Below are 20,572 nucleotides of genomic sequence, written 5' to 3' on the forward strand. Positions count from 1 at the left end.
TCTGAACGCGGCGAGCTTCAACAGCGCCCTCTAGCGGCGAATAGCGACTACTACAACCACACACCATTTAAATACTGTAGACCTAACACTAGGGGGTGAAATCTTTTCTGATTCCGGATACTTCTGAATGTTTTTTTTTATTATTATTCTTAAATTAAAATAAATAAATAAAGGCGTTTACTCCGTCACTGTACTGAAGCCAAAGCAAATAATTTATAATCTTATATATATATATCCCTTTATATCAAGGGAAACACATGCCTAAGGACAAGAGTGTGTATATCCCTGACAAACTCCTTTAAGGAAAAACTCTCAATTGGGGTTTTATTTTTCACAGTTAAAAATGAGGGTTGCCAACAACAATCATGATTAAGATTTTCACATCAGTAATAATATTAAATTCAATAAATGTTTAAAAATTCCTGATAAATTTTACAGCCCTTCCACATTATTTTTTATTTTTTTATTTCCAAAATGTAAAGTATCAAATAAAACACAATTCAGTCTAATTTATTATTTATACATTCAGATGAACATATAACCTCATGTTGAAGGTTACCACTAACTTGAGATTAAATTACACACATAAAAATAAAGGTTCTTTATCAGCATTGATGGATGTAACCTTTAACATCTGTTGAACCTTTCCATTGCACAAAAAGTTCACTAAAAAAGAAAAGAAAAAAAATTACTTGTTCATGACTTTCTATAGTTGGAACTCTTAACAAAGCCTCTTATTTGTTCTTCTCTCTGCAGAGTTTCTAAACAGATTGATGAAGAAGAAGTGAAATAAAGAGAATGAGTGCAAGAAGCAAATGAAGAGGACAACAGTGATAATACAGGATTTGTAGTATAGTTTTATATTTTATAAAACATGAACTTAAAATCAACTAGTAATCTACACGTTTTTTTCCCCCCTCCACTAGATGGCAGTACAATAAAACAAAAACAATTGTCATGAGAGTAAAGCAGTTATAAAATATTATAAATTGTAACACAAATATTAGAAAGTATAGTATGTGAAGTGCATCTTCAACAGTAATCAATTATGGCTACCTAGCCAACCCTATTAAAATCTATATAGATATATCAATACAAACCCAGTAAATGTTTGAAAGGCCAAGACACTTAGGTTTGTTTCCTTTACTGGGTGCTGCAGATTGCTGTATTATTACCTGTAAGTGCTTTGGGCTGTGGTTGCTGAGTTTGCATCATCTGTTTCTGGTTGTAGGGCAGAGGTGTCAAGGTGTAACTTTTAAGAAGCTCAGAGGCTTATTGGATATGGGTCAGCACATCTCTCTCGTCCTCCTCCCTCTCACTCTCTCTCACTCTCACTGCACATATCACCAGAAAATCTCTACAGTAACCTGAGGGCAAACGTACACAGGCCTACATCGATGCCCAGGTGCATTAAGCTCCTCAAGCAAATCAGAAATCCCAAAAAGTCACATGATCAATCAGAAAGTCAAGACTTAGCAAACTTTGCAGCAAACATTTCTCCAATGTGAAACAATGATGTAATACTGATCACACAGTAAAACAGCATTCGTCCTGTAAATGTTTGTCCTTACCTGTGCTCGTATATCTCTGTAAACCATAAACATTATGCTAATAGTGTAAATGAGCTCAGAGAGACCTCAGATGTGTTCTCAAAACACAAGGTTTAACTGATGCAGGCATATGTGAGAGAACTCTAGGGATTGTCCAAGGGAGCGCCCTTCGTTAACTTTAATTACCCAATACACCTTGTGCAAATTCATCTGAAGTGGGCCTATCACAGCTACACCAAACAAATGCCTAATTACACTGCATAAACGCTCATACGCCAGGGGGTTTCCATGGAGAGAGGTGGAAATGGGCTGCTGAGACCTTGCTCAAACTTAAATATGAACTTTAAATATGAAAGACGAGAGCTCAAAAGCTTAAATAAAATGCTAAAAAATAGTAGTTTGGCATAAAGTTTTATTTTTGTTTCTTTAAAAAATTAGCAATGAAGGTGTATAACATGAATATTTGAAGCTTTTGTCTGCCAAATCAAGCCATTGTCATGCTTGTCACGTAACCCCAAAATAAACATGAAGAAAAATCATTCAGACCCTCAACAAGACTCTGTCAAGTCTTGTGTGTGTGTGTGTGTGTGTGTGTGTGTGTGTGTGTGTGTGTGTGTGTGTGTGTGTGTGTGTGTGTGTGTATACACATCTTACCTGCATAATGATCTCTACACACACACACACACACACACATATATATATATATATATATACATATACATATACATATAGGCTATATATACATATATATATATATACATACATATACAGTATATATACACACATATATACACATCTTACCTGCATAATGATCTGATATATATATATATATATATATATATATATATATATATATATATAGATAGATATATATAGATATACATATAGATATATATATATATATATATATACACGCATATACACACACACACAGACACACACACACACACACACAAATCTTACATCAAAACATAATGATCTGATATATACACACACACACACACACACACACACACACACACACACACACACACACACACACACACACACACACAAATCTTGCATCTTAACCTGCATAATGATCTGATATATATATATGCCTATATATATATATATATGCCTTGTTATTCATAAATAATGATAATAACAGTGATGGTGTTCATAAATAATACAAGGCATTTTTGAAAACTTATTTTATTGTTTTGAACAATACAATTATTACTTTTTACTGTTTTAATTCACAAATTTTCCAAAATCCTTACACTTACACAGTTTTTTTTAACGATTTCTACCTTTTACCACGAATATAAAATATAAATTAATGTAGCCTAAAATAAAATGTAGGCCTATATGTTGAAAATCACTTAGTATGGCGTTATGATTGGTTCAGTGCACTAGTTATTCTTTTCAGCGCATCAAAATGTCTTCGTCTTATTTAACGCTTGTGATGACTGTAGCCTACACCATTATGTGCATTAACAACAATATTTAATATTTCCTACATTTTCCTTATAAAGGTAGCTAATTGATTTCATGACTAGCTCAGTCAGTAAAGGTGGCGGGTCTGAAGCGTTAACGTATGTCTGCAATCCTCTTATTTTGTCCCTGACCAAGTATGGATTAGATTCATCCACGGGTCACTTTCAAAGGACTTTCATTGAACAGAGAAACACCTAGGCCTTTTGATATTTTCAAGGAGATTTATATCGAATATCGCTTTCCATTTTATTTTACTATAAAATGTATTTGTTGTTTTTTAAAATCGTCAAGGATTCTAGGAACCTGCGATATAACGAAACGAAGGTAAATAATTTAGCCCAAATTGACAACACCATCGAGAATTTCTGTACAGCAATATTTATAACAGTAAAGCTGGAAAATGTCGCTGAACGTTAGGTGTGAATTGTGAAGGTGCAAAAGAACACCTTTATTGATGACTGCAGGCATTAAGTAGCTCTCCAGGGTGCTTAAATTGAATCTCTCAACGCCACTGACAAGCCTCAGCAAACTGTTGTTTGTGAGCTGAGATCTGCTCACATTTATTTATGCCCACGGAACGACTGATGCTGGAAAACCGTCGTGAAAGTTGACCGTGTAACTCTATGAAGGATATACATCTACTTTATGAAAGAACCCACTGGAAGAAAAAGTTAATACTTTGTGGAAATGTTTTCATGCATCAAGAGGCCCATATGAATAATGGTAAGTTCAATTTCTAAATGATATTTTATTTAGCAATGTGTTTTATTTTGTGCACTAGCGTAACTGTAAGTGGATACACATTTGGAATTACACTGTTTTTGTCGCATTTCTAGTGTATGAAGATTTTAACAAAACAATACAACAATAACCTAAGAAAATATGATAATACTACTGAAAAAAAATAGTGTGTTGGATTTACACGATTTAATACTGTACATCGGTTCCACGTGAATCAATTAAGTTAAACAAACATAATTTGTTCATGTAACTTCAACATCATGGAATTAAGTCATTTAAAATGACCCAATTAAGTAGTCTCAAAGTGAATTTTTAAAAGGCTCCCTGATATGATTCAGGTATTTAAATTCATATATTCATTCATTCAATAAGACTTCATTTATTTTAGTGTAACACAATTGAGTCGATAGACTATAGTTAGCAATAGCACTTATTAGCATCTTAAATGCTAAGATTTACATGCTCCTTCAGCCAGAGTAGGATAGTTAAGTCCACAGCCTAACCAAATGCTCCACTCTTCTCCACAATGGTAACTAAATGTAATTTAAATGGGTCTAATAATTCCAAAGTAATTGAACATTAAACACAATTACACACTATCTAATAATTCCAAAGTAATTGAACATTAAACACAATTACACACTATCAATTCTTCCCCTTTTCTCATTTAAAAAAACCCCACATACAATAACACTTAATTTCAACATTTATTCTCTCTTAATTCAGCCATATGCAAAGCATGCTGGGAACTAACAAGCACCGCCCAGTTTCAGTTAATGCAACACAAATCATTCATGTAATCAAACACAAACGGATTGAGTAAACTTAAATTTTACATATATTTAAGCAGATTGAACACAATCAAATTAGGTTAGGACAAAATGTATAGCAATTGTGTTGCTTAAGCTCATTTTAACTAAGCAATTTGAACAAGCAGCAAAAAATATTTTTTTTTCAGTGATGCCAAAACAAAAAATGTTCCCTGTCAAAAACATTACAAATCCACTATGTTCTAAACGTTTAGTTTCAACTTGATTTTCTTCAACAGTAATTACATTTAGAGTGGACAAATGTTCGTATCACTTCTGGTGGTATTTGGATTTGATTTTATAAAATAAATAAAAGTTTTCAATTTTAGTGAGTTGAAATGTTTATATTGTGTAGAAAATATACAGCCTAGCTATTATGTAACAGATAAGTCTATAGCCTTGAAAATGATGCTAACAGTGTACCGTGACTCCAGTTCATATCTAATCTGCTGTTTTCCAGGTGTCTCTTTGTGACGTACGTAACGGCTTCTAAAGGAGGACAATGCGACATATTCACCTCCCATTTGGAGGTGCTTTATGGGAGTTATCCAGTTACCCCTGCTGCCCTGTCCTCAGGAGCAGACACAGCCTCTCAACACTTCCATTTTACAGCATTACACTATGGATCATTCTTGGTGTGTTGACGTTCCCATGCTGTGTCCAATGCCTGATTTTCAAAGTAGGAGTCCTGGGGCCTTGGAACTGTGACCCTTATTACTCTAAAGCACTTCCTTCCATTGCGTCCAGACTGGCTGTTGGCCGCATAAACGAGGATTTTAGTTTAGACCTGGGCTGTACAATGGACTTTGTCATCCTTCAGGAAGCTTGCGAGACATCAAAAGCATTGACCTCATTTATACAATATGAGAACGTAGTTGATGCGTTTGTAGGCCCTACAAATCCAGGATACTGCAATGCCGCTTTGCTCATGGGTAAGAATTGGGACAAGTCTTTATTTTCATGGGCGTGCATTAACTATGAGTTAGACCGGGTCCAGGGCTACCCAACATTTGCCCGGACTTTACCATCTCCGACGTGGGTGCTTTACAAGGTGCTTAAGTATTTCAGCTGGGCTAACATAGGCATCGTGTCTTCTAATGAGGATATATGGATCGACACGGCTGCCAAATTGGCTAGTGCTCTCAGAAACCAGGGCCTTCCTGTTGGCATTGTTGCGTCCATGGGGAATAATGACACTATGTTGGAGACCACGTTGATGAGCATTCAAAACGCTGGGGAGATAAAAGGTAAAGTGTTTTGGACTTATAGATTTGCATTGTTAGCATAAACATTCATTTTAGGGGAGGAGAGGACAAGGCTATTTGCCACACATTTTGTGAGTCAGTTTTGTGTGTGTGTGTGTGTGTGTGTGTGTGTGTGTGTGTGTGTGTGTGTGTGTGTGTGTGTGTGTGTGTGTGTGTGTGTGTTTGTGTGTGTGGACATAAACCTGAAAGACTTTTTAAGATGACGTTTAAACACTAAAACAATAATGTAATTGATAACAGATTAATAATTAATAAATAGGAACCTTTTTAACATTTAAAACACATGACAACTCTTCCTGGTCAACCTTTCATTATATATTTTTTAAAAATATCTTTATAATACATATAAATACTATATGAAATATATATAACTATGCTATTAATATTATAACTTTACTGTGGTTTTATTGTCTACTTTAAGCATTTGTATATGTACAGGTAATTGGAACAAAAACTATTTTAGGAAGAGAGAGAGAGCTAGGTGTTTAAAACTAACATACAATATCACTGCTTACAAAAAAAACAAAAAACAAGCATAGCTGTAATTGGAATTTTCACTCAAAATCCTATAGGTAATGAAATACAGCTCATGTGACAACTAGCCCCGGTGTCCTCTATATAGTATGATTAAACAGATGACAGCTTAAAGTTGACTTAATCTCTCATCATTTTCACTTTCTTTTGATAGAATTGTCAAAAGATTTCTCTTCGTAACATGCATTTATTCAGACATGTGTAAAAGCATGCACTACATTTGTTACTCAATTAAAGATATTTATGTGAAACGAATGTATGTGAAATTTTCCAGTGCACACTGACTGAAGGTTTGTCTTCAGTTGTCAAACTAAAAGTTTCAGATCATGGCCCTTTTAGAATTTAAATAAAGCATGTTATATTAAGTTAAAACCTACTGCTTAGACCGTATATTAGTCCTAAACGCTTTTCAAATTCAACATGAATTAATTCAGTTTTCATGTATGTTCCAGTCATCATTATGTGCATGCATTCAGCGCTCATTGGAGGAGAGCAACAATCTTCTTTCCTGATGAAGGCTTATGACATGGGATTGACGAATGGTCGATATGTGTTTATACCGTACGACACACTCCTGTACAGCCTACCCTACACCAACACAACCTACTTCCCACTGCAGAACAACACCAAACTGCGCAAAGCCTATGACGCTGTGCTCACCGTCACCGTGGAGTCAGATCTGATGTCATTCAACGAAGCGTTCAACATGGCCAAACGACTCGGAGAGCTGATAGTGTCACAAGAGCCAGAGCAGGTGTGGGTGGTGCACTTTGACACATTATGAATCTTATTTGTACACTCGCATAAAATGCTCGATTAAAATATTGTGCTACATTTCAGGTCTCTCCTCTCTTTGGTACAATCTACAACAGTTTGTACCTGTTTGCCAAGTCCATGCACAATGCCAGAAGAGCAGGTAAGTGGTTCTCCGGGTCCAACCTGGCCTTCTTCACGAGGAACATCACATTTTCGGGGTTCAATCAGAACATCCGCACGGACGCCCAAGGGAACGGGCAGACAAACTTCGTGATCCTGGATACTGATGGCTGGGGAACTCAACTGTATCGTTGTTTTCAAGTTGACCTGACTTCGGACACGGTGCCGTTCGCTGGCAAGTCCATTCATTTCCCTGGAGGTTCACCTCCACCTTCAGACTCCAGCTGCTGGTTTGATCCCGATGCCATCTGCACAGGAGGTACGACAGACCCACACAATGTTGTTCAGTGAGAAACAGATATTTGACTTTTAATTGTTCCACACTTAAAAGTCACACTCATTTCTCTCAGCTTCTATATATGTGTCATAGTAACATTAGCAGTTGTGTATAATGCTTTTTAAGCAAATTGGTATTTTTATGCTCAATATTTTTAGTATTATTATTCAAAGTCAAATAATTTTAAGAAATATAAATACATATTTTATGCTAAAAATAGCAAAATGCAATTTATGCTCAAATTTTAAGGAATGATTAATTCAAATTAATAATTCAAATTAAACAGTAATATTTGATTTTAATCTTGCTAACAAATATATTATTGCTGTTTTACATGATTATTGTTAACTGGTGCATATCATTTTATGTATTATGTGTAACTTTTATTATTATTATTAAAAGATAAATAAAAAAATAAAACAGTCTCTTTTTCACTTGTTTTTATATGTCCACCGTGAACTGATGTATATTGATTTATATGTAATTTGAAACTTGTATGCTCTGTGTTTTGTCAGCTAATTCATTCTCTTGTGTTTTAGGTGTGGAATTAATATACGTCATCATAGCGTTTGTGACGGTCTTCATTATAGTTCTTGGTTGTATTGTCCTAACTCTATTCATAAGGTAATTTTGCTGTGATTGTAATAGAACCTATGATTTATTTCATTTTATGAATATATAGAAGGTACAAGAAGTTGTACCTGATCTTGTCTGATCTTTGTAGGAGGCGAATCCAACAAATCCAGCTGATCAAAGGGCCCAACAGAATCTTGCTTACGCTTGAGGACCTGACCTTTATCAACCCGCAGCTGAGCAAGAGGGTATGCGTCACCTCATCATTAAGCATTAAGCGCGTTTTTCTGAAAATGTTATACTATATTTTCTACATTTATTATGCGCTCTTTGCTCACAGAAAATCACCCTTGAGGATCTTAGCGATTCAAAAAGTTACATTGAGGAGAAGAGCAATGGTGACCGGTCCCGCTCTGTGAACAGCACGGCAACGGCAACACATGAAAATTCAAACGTGGCCGTCTATGAGGTGACTTTATGTGTCATTTCATTTTATTTATTGAACACACCATGTCTTTTTATCTTGACCAAATTTTTTACTTTCCTGTAGCTCTAACAGTACGCTAGCAACGCCAAGGTCAAGTGTTCGATTCCCAGGGAAAGCAAGAACTGATAAAATGTTAATGTGCACCTTTAAGGGATAGTTCACCCCAAAATATTTTTTTTTTTGTCATCATTTGTCATCAAGTTGTTCTAAAGCAGAGTTTCTCAAAGATATTTGAAGAATGTGGGTCCCCATTGACTTCTATAGTATTTTTTTTTTCCATTCTATGGAAGTCAATGGGGACCAGCAACTGTTTGATTACCCACATTTTTCAAAATATCTACTTTTGTGTTCAACAGAAGAAATAAACTCATACAGGTTTAGAACAACTTGAGGGTGAGAAAATAAAAATGATGAATTTTTTATTTTAGGCGAACTCTCTCTTTAAATGCAATGAAAGTTGCTTTGGAAAGTGTCTGCCAAATGTAAATGTAAGCTGTTTTGATCTTTGCAGGGCGACTGGGTATGGCTAAAAAAGTTTAAGGAAGGACATTTCAAGGAGGTTAAACAGAGCACCACTAAGATTTTCACCAAGGTATTGGCTCTAAACCTTTCATTTAAACTACAACAGTTTGGTATGAACTTGTTCTTTGAGTGACGGTTCCTTTCATATTAATAATTCCCAGATGAGGGACCTACGGAATGAAAATGTCAATCCGTTTTTGGGGTTCTTCACTGATTGTGAGATGTTTGCCATCGTCACTGAACACTGTTCTCGGGGGAGTCTACATGACCTCCTTCGAAATGAAGATGTCAAGCTGGACTGGATGTTTAAATCCTCTTTATTGCTGGATCTCATCAAGGTACTTTCGAATGTTATGATATTATGAAAATGTGAACTTCTAATAACCTTCAGATCATTTTCAGATCCATTCTGCACTTTCAATATAATATCTGTATTTGTCGGCATTATAATCTGATGGTTTCTGTTACCCATCCAATAGGGCATGAAATATCTTCACCACAGGGAATTTCCTCACGGGCATCTGAAGTCTCGTAATTGTGTAGTTGATGGACGTTTTGTTTTAAAGATCACTGATTATGGTTACAATGAGATCCTTGAGTCCCAGAAAGCTCCAAAGGAGACCCCACCTCCAGAGGGTACGGGTATTTATTTAAAAAAATCTCACTTTTATTCCATCTAATTTCCTGATATTGAAAAAAAAGACATAATAAGGCAATTCTTTGCCTTTCAGATCTATTCTGGACAGCTCCTGAATTTCTCAGAGATCCGGAAAGTCCACGGAAAGGAACATGTAAAGGAGATGTGTACAGCTTCGCGATTATACTTCAAGAAGTAGTCGTCAGAGGAGCGCCGTACTGTATGCTGGGCTTGACTCCTGAAGGTTGGTTGTAAATAAACTGTTCTTACAGTATTAGTTTGATGAACTGGTAAACAGGCTGTGATAACAGGAACTGGGCAGGGATTATCAGTGACATGTTTATTGCATCAACAGAGATAATAAGGAAGGTGAAGAAACCTCCGCCTATGTGCAGGCCCACTGTAGCTCCAGATCAAGCTCCACTGGAATGCATCCAGTTAATGAAGCAGTGCTGGTGTGAACAGCCTGATAGAAGGCCTGCTTTTGATCAGATCTTTGATCAGGTGAGCTTTGAACAGAATTAAAAGCCTTAGGATCTAAGGAACGTACATTTTAAAATGCTGGCTTACTTTGTATAATGATTCTACAAAATATTAGGCCAGCCATTTTATATTCATTTATTATTTTATTGTAATAATTATTGCTTTTATATTTGTTATATTATATTATTACATTGCTTTATTTCATGTGTTATTTTATTATTATTTTTATTTTCATATTTAAAATTTTGGGGTCAGTAAGGATGCATTCATTGGATCATAAACTAAATGTAGTTCTTGTGAACTATTCATCAATATATATATATTTTTTTTTTTTTACAAATTCACGGGTTTCCACAAAAACATAATAAGAAATGTCTTCAGCACCCAATTATCATATTACAATGATTTCTGAAGGATCATGTGACACTGAAGACTGCAGTAATGATGCTGAAGATTCAGCTTTGCATCACAGGAATATATTAAAATAGAAAACAGTTATTTTAAATTGTAATAATATCTCACAATATTGCAGTTTTTGCTGTAATTTTGATGAAATAAACCCTTGGTGAGCATAAGAGACTTCTTACAGAAAAAAATCTTACAGACCCCAAACTTTTGAAATGTATTATTTATATATTCTGTTTCTAATATGACAACATGCATGGATTGCAGTATTTCCAGATTTCAGAAACATTACAAATAAAGACACTTTAATTAAAGTTTCTTGGCATATGTCTAAAAGACAACTACATGATTTTTTTTAAATTCACTCATAATGTATCTTAATGGTCTGTTCTCAGTTCAAGCTCATCAACAAGGGCAAAAAGACCAATATTATTGACTCCATGTTGCGTATGCTGGAGCAGTACTCCTCTAACCTGGAGGACCTGATCAGGGAAAGAACAGAAGAGCTGGAGGTAGAGAAACAGAGGACTGAGAAGCTTCTGGCTGAGATGCTTCCTCCGTGAGTGTTTTCATTCTCCAGCACACTTCTCAAGTAAGACATGTTCCTGGATCAACAATCTTTCTATGTCAGATTAAACTTCTTTTAAATTTTCATTCAGTTCTGTGGCAGAAGCTCTGAAAACCGGTGCCTCTGTGGAGCCAGAGTACTTCGATCAAGTCACCATCTACTTCAGTGACATTGTAGGCTTCACAACCATCTCATCCCTTAGTGATCCAATTGAGGTTGTAGATCTGCTCAATGACCTTTACTCCCTATTTGATGCTGTGCTGGGCAGCCACGATGTCTACAAGGTAAGCTTGGTTCAGGGTTATTACAATGTTATTACAGTTATTTTTGGAAATTGGCGACAAATGCCTTCGATACTTTAATAGTATCTCAATGATACCAAAATAACACTGGCTTGGATGTCCAGGACAACATGCCGATTGATTTCCATGAAAAGCCATTTAACTCATCTTCATCACAGGTTGAAACCATTGGAGATGCCTACATGGTGGCCTCCGGGCTGCCGAAGAAGAACGGCAACAAACACGCAGCCGAGATCGCCAACATGTCCCTGAATATTCTCAGCTCCGTGGGATCCTTCAAGATGCGGCACATGCCAGAAGTTCCAGTCAGGATACGGATCGGCATTCACTCAGGTTAGCCTCTCAATCTCCAGCTGTTTTTATCCGCTTAGTGGCAATGTTCTTGTAATGCTCATGCAATCTTTTTGACAGATTCAATTTCATTGGTCAAATATGTAGTTATAAAATATTGCATCCTTTATCTTATCATGTTTCTTCTCTATCCAGGGCCGTGTGTTGCTGGAGTCGTGGGTCTAACTATGCCTAGATACTGCCTTTTTGGAGACACAGTCAACACCGCCTCTCGTATGGAATCTACAGGGTTGCGTATGTTCCATTCAGATATTTTTCTTTACTGATGTGATATACTAACCCTGTACTGTAATGAGAAGATCGGTCAATAAACATCATTTCCATCAGCTTACAGAATTCATGTGAACATTAGTACAGTGAAGATTCTCCACTCACTGAACGATGGCTACAAAATAGAACTTCGAGGAAAGACTGAGCTGAAGGTACTAAAACAAACGCTTTTAATAATCATAATTAATTCAATTATATTTGAACAAAATAATCATTATGCACTACTGTTAATAAGTACGGGGTCAGTTTGATTTTTTTATTCAGCAAGGATGCATTAAATTGTGAAAAAGTGACTGTAAAGACATTTATAATCTTACAAAATATTTCTATTTCAAGTAAATGCTGTTTTTAAAGAAACTATTTTCAACATTGATAATGAAATTGCAGCAAATCAGTAAATTAAAATGATTTCTGAAGGATCATGTGACACTGAAGACTGGAGTAATGATGCAGAAAATTCAGCTTTGGCATCACAGGAATTACATTTTTATCAAAATGTTATTTTTAAATTGCAAAATTAATATTTTAAATTGCTTTCGGGAACATTAAACTGACTCCAAACTTTTAAATGGTAGTGTAAGCACTAACTTACTGTGGATATTTTTAGCTTTTTAAATTAATTTTTATGGATTTTTTTAGGGGAAAGGCATTGAAGAGACATACTGGCTTGTTGGAAAATCTAATTTTACTAATCCTTTGCCAAAACCACCAGAGATCAAACCAGGGTAAGATTTGAATAATATTTAACCATTTATTTTACATATAATATTTTTTCTACAATATTTTAAATAAACTTAGCTTTTAAAATATTGTAAACATATATACATTTATGTAAAGCAGTTTTATTATATTGCCCTTTATTTTACTCTCTCCGGATAAATTGCACTTTCAGATTAATTTATGTGCTTTAGAATAATTCTCGTTGTACTTATGAATGGGATACTATTTACAAATGGGATAATTGGATTTATGCATCAGGGAAGACAACCATGGTTTGAGACCTGAGGACATTGAGGCTTACAGGAGAAGGAAAGCTGAGAAAAAGGCATGAACCCATAGCTAATTGCAAGGAGGTAGTATCTTGCATGTTGTGCTGTATTTATCATGTGGTTAGGTTTACTTCTGGTGGGTTTGTGCCGTGATGGTGTTCATTAATTGTGCTGGACTAATTGCATGTCTGTTTATTCGTGCATGCTGTGTATTTATTTTATTTTATTCAGTTGTTGTGAAGTGCATTAATTACCAAAGTCCTAAAATGAATCTTGTGAATGAATCTGTCGTTATCATTTATAACTTTCTACGTCAATTTTCATCTTTTAGAGATAACTGGCAAGACATGGTTACGGAGGAGGTCAAGTCAATATTTCGCAAGGCCAACAGACAAGTGGACAATCCCAAAATCTGAGAAGCGCAAGGATGTTAAAACTGACGAAGAAGGAAAGACACATGACAAGTTGCACGGGAGAGACACAAAGGACAATTCGAGCATGTGTGTTTCAGTGCAGCTTACAAAGACTACTTTAATAGGATTGATTGTCGTCTGTCTAATCCGACTCTGCCCAGCACAGCAGAAACAACAGCGCTAATGAAATGGCAGCTGAGGAACAGGTAGTCGGTGAAAGTGTGTTTCTTTCCCAATGTCTAACACTTGATCTGTTTTGGCCCCAGAGCCGCCCCATGTGCATCCCGTACCAAAGGCGAGTCCACATTTTGGGGGTTTTTTTTCACAGAGGTTTCACATGTTGTGTTTTCATCCATATGTTACTCATGGGGGAGCTTTAATTATTTTTCTTTGATCTTCTCTAACCAAAAAACAGTGTAGTGACATAATCAGATTTGACGAAGCTTAGTGGACATCTGTTGCTAAGACCAAATGCGATATTCTAGCGATGTTTATGCAAAAGCCAAATTGACTGAGGTTGGTTGATACCAAGCAATTACAAATGTAAGGCTGCTGTAAGCTGTCTCTGGACTCATGTGACTTTGTGTTTGCTGATTAAGAAGTTGCTTAAGAGAAATTACAAAATGGAATGCGATAATTCTGTGAGTTCTGTTAATTTATGCAAAAATAATTATTTATACTATGCAGAATAATTCATATTAGTTGCCATACATTTAGTAAACAGGACAACTGCTTTTATTTGACATGTTAAATCAGTTTAATAAAGGGTCCTATCTCTCTCTCTGATGAAGCACTTGTGCTTGTACTGGATATAAAATGAAATGTTTAAGTTTCTTTGCAGTTTAAGTTGTATTAAACATGTAGGCTGGGTTTATCTGAGAGGGATTGACTGCCTTATAAGCTGTTTAAAATGATAACTTACATTTTCTGGTAATCAAACGGTTTTATTTAGTTTTTCCTTTTTTTATTCAAAATATTCACAAATTTGTCATGAACTATCTGATATTCTGATTCTCAAATATGTGTAAGTGAATGTGTTTTGTCATTTAAACACCTTTATAATGACCCTGTTAGTTGATCTATAATGCCTGATGGGAACCGCCATGTTAGTTTGCACCACAGTTCAGAGAATCGGATCTTACAACAGTCGGATTTACAACACATAAATTCAACCACTTCTCCCAAAATACGTTAAAGTAAGTGAACGATAAACTGGGAGAAGAATAGAGTAAACTATAGTCACCTATACAATGTGTATCTCATATGAATAAAACAGTTTGTCAAATTATTATTGAAAGGATTATTATTGCCAGTTCCATAGACATCAGTGTGTATTTAACAAACTTTAAATGTATTTTTGCTAGCACTTATGTTTATTTAAATGTCTGAAACCTAAAATAATCATTATGTAGAAGCGCGAAAGGACAATTGATTTTCAAGTCTAGGCCAAAAGGAAGGGTAGCGAGGCTCTGCTTCTGTGCTGGTAGATGGCGAGAGATCTGAGAGTGGCGAGAGAGATGTCTCTCGAACACCGCCACCAGCTTTTTTTGCCTCCTGAAACCTCTCAACAACTTAGTTGACAGCATCGCCGAAGAGCCAGAGGGGCAAGCAGGGCATCCGTGAGAAAACTTGTCTTTCATACCAGACAAGTTTAGCCATAAATATCTCTCCGTAGCCGACAGGTCTGCCATAGACCGGCTGACTGACTTGGCCGTCTCCTTGGTGGCCCGGAGAGATATATCTGTGGCCCGGCACAGCTTTCTAAATGCGTCCTGGCCCACACCCTTGCCCTCATCATCAAGGTCTCTTAGCAGGTCATCCTGGTATGCCTGCAGAATGGACATGGTGTGCAGGCATGCTGCGGCCTGACCTGCCGCTGAATATGCTTTACGCACCAAAGCCGAAGTTGTTCTGACCGACTTGGTGGGTAAAGTCTGGGCCTTCAGGAATGATGCTGACTCAAGGGAGAGATTGCTAGGTAGATAGCTACCGTAGGCATCAGCCCATAGCAATGTTCCTTCAGCCCTAGGATTGAGGAATAATTTGAGGTCTGACCGTCTGGGAAATAAAGACCTCAGCCCACCTCAGTGTGGTGAATGGGGGAAAAAAGGCAGGCCCCGACGAGGAGGTTGTGATCTAGAGGGCAGGAAGTGTTTGTCTAGCTTACTTTTATGACGAACTTCCTGCTTCTCTGCCAGCCAGTCGATGTTTAATGTAGCCGCGGCACGAGTTACAACCCCCATAAGCTCCTCATAAGCAGGAGTGTCCTCAACATCTGCCTCGATGCTAACAACATCACCGGTGCAGACCTGCCAACCTGTACGCATTTTGCGTAGCGGATAAGCTTTTTGACCTCAAAGTACGCTGGTACGATTTGTAACTCTAAACTATGCAAAAACCTGGTGACGCCTCTGTGCACGCGCAGTCCTCAAATCAAGCAACAGCTAAAGAAGAAGAGTTCGACCAATCATAGCACTGGGTTTTTAAAATTCGTTAAATGACGAACATTTTACTGTTAACACATTATATGTCGGATTCATCTAACTTATACTTGATATTGTTTTTAGAATAAGTGATTTGTTATGCTATTATTGGACTCCTGTCCAATTCATTGTCAACTGTTTTCTATAAATATGTTTGTAATTGGCTAACATTTATTCAGCTAATGCGTGTCCTGTTTAAAAGGTGCAATGTTCAGATGTAAAGACAGCACGCCACAAATATAAGCCCTTTTTTCTGTGGGATTTAGTATCATAATTGGATATTGGAATAATAAATTAAGTAGCCTATCTTAAATGTACACACAATGGTTCCTATGTTGTTGTTGTTTTTTTTACTGTTCTAGGGGTTTCTTAAGTTTAGACTAGTAGACCAGCGCACATTATATGCAATGCATATCGCGAGGAACACGAGCCTATGCGCTCTCCTCAAAGAGCGCCCGGCGGGAGCAGAGCATCCTTGACGGTAGCAGCTCGCAGTGTACACAGTCAGACCCCTCGAGAGCTGGCAGTGCATGCTCTGCTCCAAGACAAACAACACACAAATCGTGTGTATCCCTACCCGTGATGTGGCGAGGGCAGGGAGGAACGCATGATCTAAAATGCTGTTTGCTCACCATTTTACAATCTTTCTATATAACTCCTGTCTACAATGAAATGTATATGCTTGTGACAGACAAACACCAAATAGACCAAATAGATAAGATGATATCACAGAGAGCGTGAATGGAAAGTCATGATCCATGCTTGCTTTGAATGACACTTACAAAATTGAGCAGTCTCTAAAAACTGCTTCAGTCAGAATCAGAGCGGTGCTGATCTTCTCTTTTTCTGATCTCTGACCTGGCAGAAGTCTTCCTTCTTCTTCACTGTAAAACATTTCTAACCTCCCCAACTCAAAATTTTCTAGTGACTGGTCACATCAAAATTTTTCAATTGGCCCAAGTGAAATTATGTAAATTATCTAGTTAACCCGTTCAGACCTGAATTATGTTTTAGGTTTCTGAAAAATATAAAAGTACATTTTCCCAGCTCATGAGGCTTCTATAAATGAGACCAAATAAAAAAATTAAAAAAAAATGTTTTGCTTTAATTGTAATTTTTTTTGTCCATTTCAATGGACGTCACGTCAAAACAGGTGTACTTCACAAAAATGTACCAACATAAAATTAAATAATAAACATAAAAATTGTTAGTATATACTTAAAGCTTTTTCTCAAGGTCAAAAACCTTTCAACAGTATACCATTTCAACTTTAATTTTGAGGTTTTTGTTTTACAGATTGCACATTGTTTGTAATAAACTAAATATCTTAGAATCAATCAATATGGTCATGTTAGAGTCATTTTCTTTGCGAATCTTTCTTTTTTAGATCAAAAACTTGAACATTACAACATTTCAACTTTATTTGTAAGGTTTTTGCTTTATAGATCGCACATTTGTTTATTCATAACAAAATAAACCTAGGAATCAATCAACGAATTCACGTTAGAGTAATTTACTGTGTGCATCCTTGAAACAATTTCTCTGTTAGCGATTTTCTTGTATTTCTACAGTACATTACTGGCAGCACGGTTGCCATGCATGATGCATGTATTTTGATTTCCAGTAAATGTACTGTAATTCACTTTACAGTACACAAGATCAGTACTGTAAACTACCAAATAGTACTTTACTGTATTTGTACTGTATTTTGTAATTTGATCTGCTTTTGCTGTAATTAATTATACGGTGTTGTAATATCTATATTGAGAAATTACTGATAAATGTTATTATAATTTTCAAAATAATTACTAATAATGATAATATTATATCACAATAATATAATATGTAGTTATTAGGAAATATAGGCTATAGTAGGAAAAAATATGGAAATCAATGGCTATACTGTCAACTGTCTAGTTACCGACATTCTTCAAAATATCTTCTTTTGTGTTCAGCAAAATAAAGAAACTCATACAGATTTGGAACAACATGAGGATGAGTAGGTGATGACAAATATCATTTTTGGGTGTACTATCCCCATAAAGGGATAGTTCACCCAAAAATTTAAATTGGCCCATGATTTTCTCACCCTCAATCCATCCTAGGTGTATATGACATCGTTCTTCTTTCAGACGAATACAATTGTAGTTATATTAAAAAATGTCCTGGCTTCCAAGCTTTATAATGGCAGTGAATGGTTGTTTCTGTTTTGAAAGTCCATAAAAGTGCATCCATCCATGATAAAAGTGCTCCATGGCTCTTGGGGGTTAATAAAGGCCTATTGAAGCGAAGCGATGCGTTCGTGTAAGAAAAAATAATTCATTTTTAAGTTACGCTTTCGATTTATGTCAAATCCTATGTTTCGTTTGGCCGGAAGCTAGTCATTTTACTTTATAAAGTTTTAAATACGGATATTTTTCTTACATCTCCATCTTCCTCATCATCACTCCACATAAAGTCAACATCTGAGATACTTCCATCAGCTATATGTTCAAGCACTTCAAGAACTATATATTCTGCATATGAAAAAGTAAAAAAAAAATGTATCGGTACTGTGATATAGATTTTTATATAAGAAATTTCAATCAGCATTACTGGACTTCAATTACTGGAATGTGATTTCAGTAACAGGCTTTTGAACCCACTGTCCATTCTAATGGACAGACACATTTGAAAAAATCCTGATTTAAAATGTGAAATTCTACAATCGATTTTTAACTTTAATTAATAAGTTCAATCTTTCTATTTTACATACAAACTATGAAATACTGGCAAACATATCAAAAAAAGTAAATAAAACCACAGAAAATGTTGCTTGCTTCTGTGTTTGGAGTGAAGTGCTGACATGCTTCTCTTCAAAGTAGTGTTTTTTTCTATAATTACTACATGCAAAGCTTTACTACCATTTGATTGGATGACAAGCGTCCAATCTAATGAACTGCAGGCTTTAAACTAGGTGAAATGCTCCAGAAGTAAAAAAAAGGGGGGTTGACATGTGATGTCCATTGTAATGGACGCAGGGTCTGAATGGGTTAAATTTACAGAATTTCACTCGGGCCAATTGAAAATGTTTTGATGTGACCAGTCACTAGAAATTTATAACGGCCTGTCTCATCTCAACCTGATTGCCTGAGCTTTGGTCAGCAGGTATTCTAGATTCTCCAGATCTGATCTCACTGTTGTTTGTCCGATGAGAAGGTCCAGGCTGTTCATCATCTCTGGACCCATTCGTATGTTATCCTCCAGATCTGATCTCATCTGTTGTCGACCAGGTCATAGGTCCATGTCCAGCTCACAGATGTCTCCACACGTTCTGCCGGTGGATTATTACACATGCAGGATAAAACGCAATGTTACCTTCTTCCAATTCGAAGTCACATGCATGCACTCAAAAAACTAACTCATTGGACAAACTCAATTTAATTGAGGGCAGGATTTCCATCCAATAAATATGTGTAGCCCAAACTCATAAAAAACTAATTCATGCAATGAAATGTAATTAAGTTGGTCCAACTAAATTTGGACCAACTTAAATGAGTTGGTCCAACTCAATTTTGATCAGATAGTTTAGATGAAATGGATGCATTTATAAAATTAGTTTTATGCTTCTTAAACTTAAATTAAAACATTTCATTGAAAAATCAATTATTAGGAAATCCTTCTTTTGTACCCCATAGAGACAAGAGACAAATCTTGATCGAGATGTTTTTATTTAAAACTCAATAGTGCAATAGTTATTTAATGTGAAAAGTATTTAATAGAAAAATTATTTAACCAAACAAGCTAGTTGCATCTGAGGTGCATCTGCTCTCTTCTGCTCAAAGAGTATAGAAGTACCATACTTCTATACTCTTTGTTCTGCTCAGAATGCTGCTGTGATGTCATCAGTGGGTGATGTTGTCATCAGTGGAACACTGGACCAATCTGAGTTTAAAAAACAACAAATTCTTTACAGCTATATTATGTTCTAATGCTGCCTTCATGTGCTCTGGAAAAGATGATATTTTCCACTTGTGAACTGGTATTTACCAGTGTGTTGTGTTCAAGTACTTTTGTTGTCGTAATGTAGTACCCGCAATGTCTGTGTCAGTAGAGTATCTTATTTATCTTTACAAAAAAAACAAAAAAAACAAAAATAAAACGACATAAAATGATTAAATATGAACCAAGGAAATTGCAGCGAAGTTGAAAATTGAGTGTTAACGCATTATATTACAATTGTTAATGACACAACATTGTATAGGCTACAAAAACTATCTGCTAACAGTATTCACGACTCTTGCGTTGCTCTCTGCCATTTTGAAAAGGTAAAAGGTTATCTCATTTCGGCAACTCGTGCATCAAAATATTCTACGAGTTGCCCAGTGGAAAATACCACATGAGGGGGTGTTCATGTGCATTTTCCACGTCGGCTTTTGGTATTTACCATAATTACCATAGCACGTGAGTGAAGGCACCATAAGAACAGGTGTGGTAAAATGCCCCCATTCTGGAAAAA

At 36.0% G+C, this 20,572-nt stretch overlaps 1 protein-coding gene across 3 annotated transcripts; it reads left to right on the forward strand.

Moving 5' to 3' along the window:
* The first annotated feature begins 3,178 nt into the window (after positions 1-3,178).
* Positions 3,179-17,147, forward strand: gucy2f (guanylate cyclase 2F, retinal). Of its 3 annotated transcripts, XM_079886331.1 has the most exons (20): positions 3,179-3,752; positions 5,040-5,826; positions 6,831-7,132; positions 7,219-7,573; positions 8,131-8,215; positions 8,316-8,412; positions 8,505-8,633; positions 9,163-9,243; positions 9,335-9,511; positions 9,653-9,809; positions 9,905-10,054; positions 10,166-10,314; positions 11,094-11,257; positions 11,358-11,550; positions 11,727-11,901; positions 12,055-12,153; positions 12,247-12,341; positions 12,829-12,914; positions 13,510-13,599; positions 13,753-16,390. In XM_079886331.1, exons 2-19 carry the CDS (start codon positions 5,082-5,084, stop codon positions 13,592-13,594), a joined length of 3,324 nt encoding a protein of 1,107 aa, XP_079742457.1. In that variant the 5' UTR covers positions 3,179-3,752; positions 5,040-5,081; the 3' UTR covers positions 13,595-13,599; positions 13,753-16,390. The 3 variants fall into 3 exon arrangements, with proteins under 3 accessions (XP_079742457.1, XP_079742456.1, XP_079742458.1); XM_079886330.1 differs by having other exon boundaries at positions 13,510-17,147; XM_079886332.1 differs by lacking the exon at positions 12,829-12,914 and having other exon boundaries at positions 13,510-14,881.
* Positions 17,148-20,572: the final 3,425 nt, after the last annotated feature.

The sequence above is a fragment of the Squalius cephalus genome (assembly GCF_949319135.1).
Source record: "Squalius cephalus genome assembly, chromosome: 11".
NCBI lineage: Eukaryota > Metazoa > Chordata > Actinopteri > Cypriniformes > Leuciscidae > Squalius > Squalius cephalus.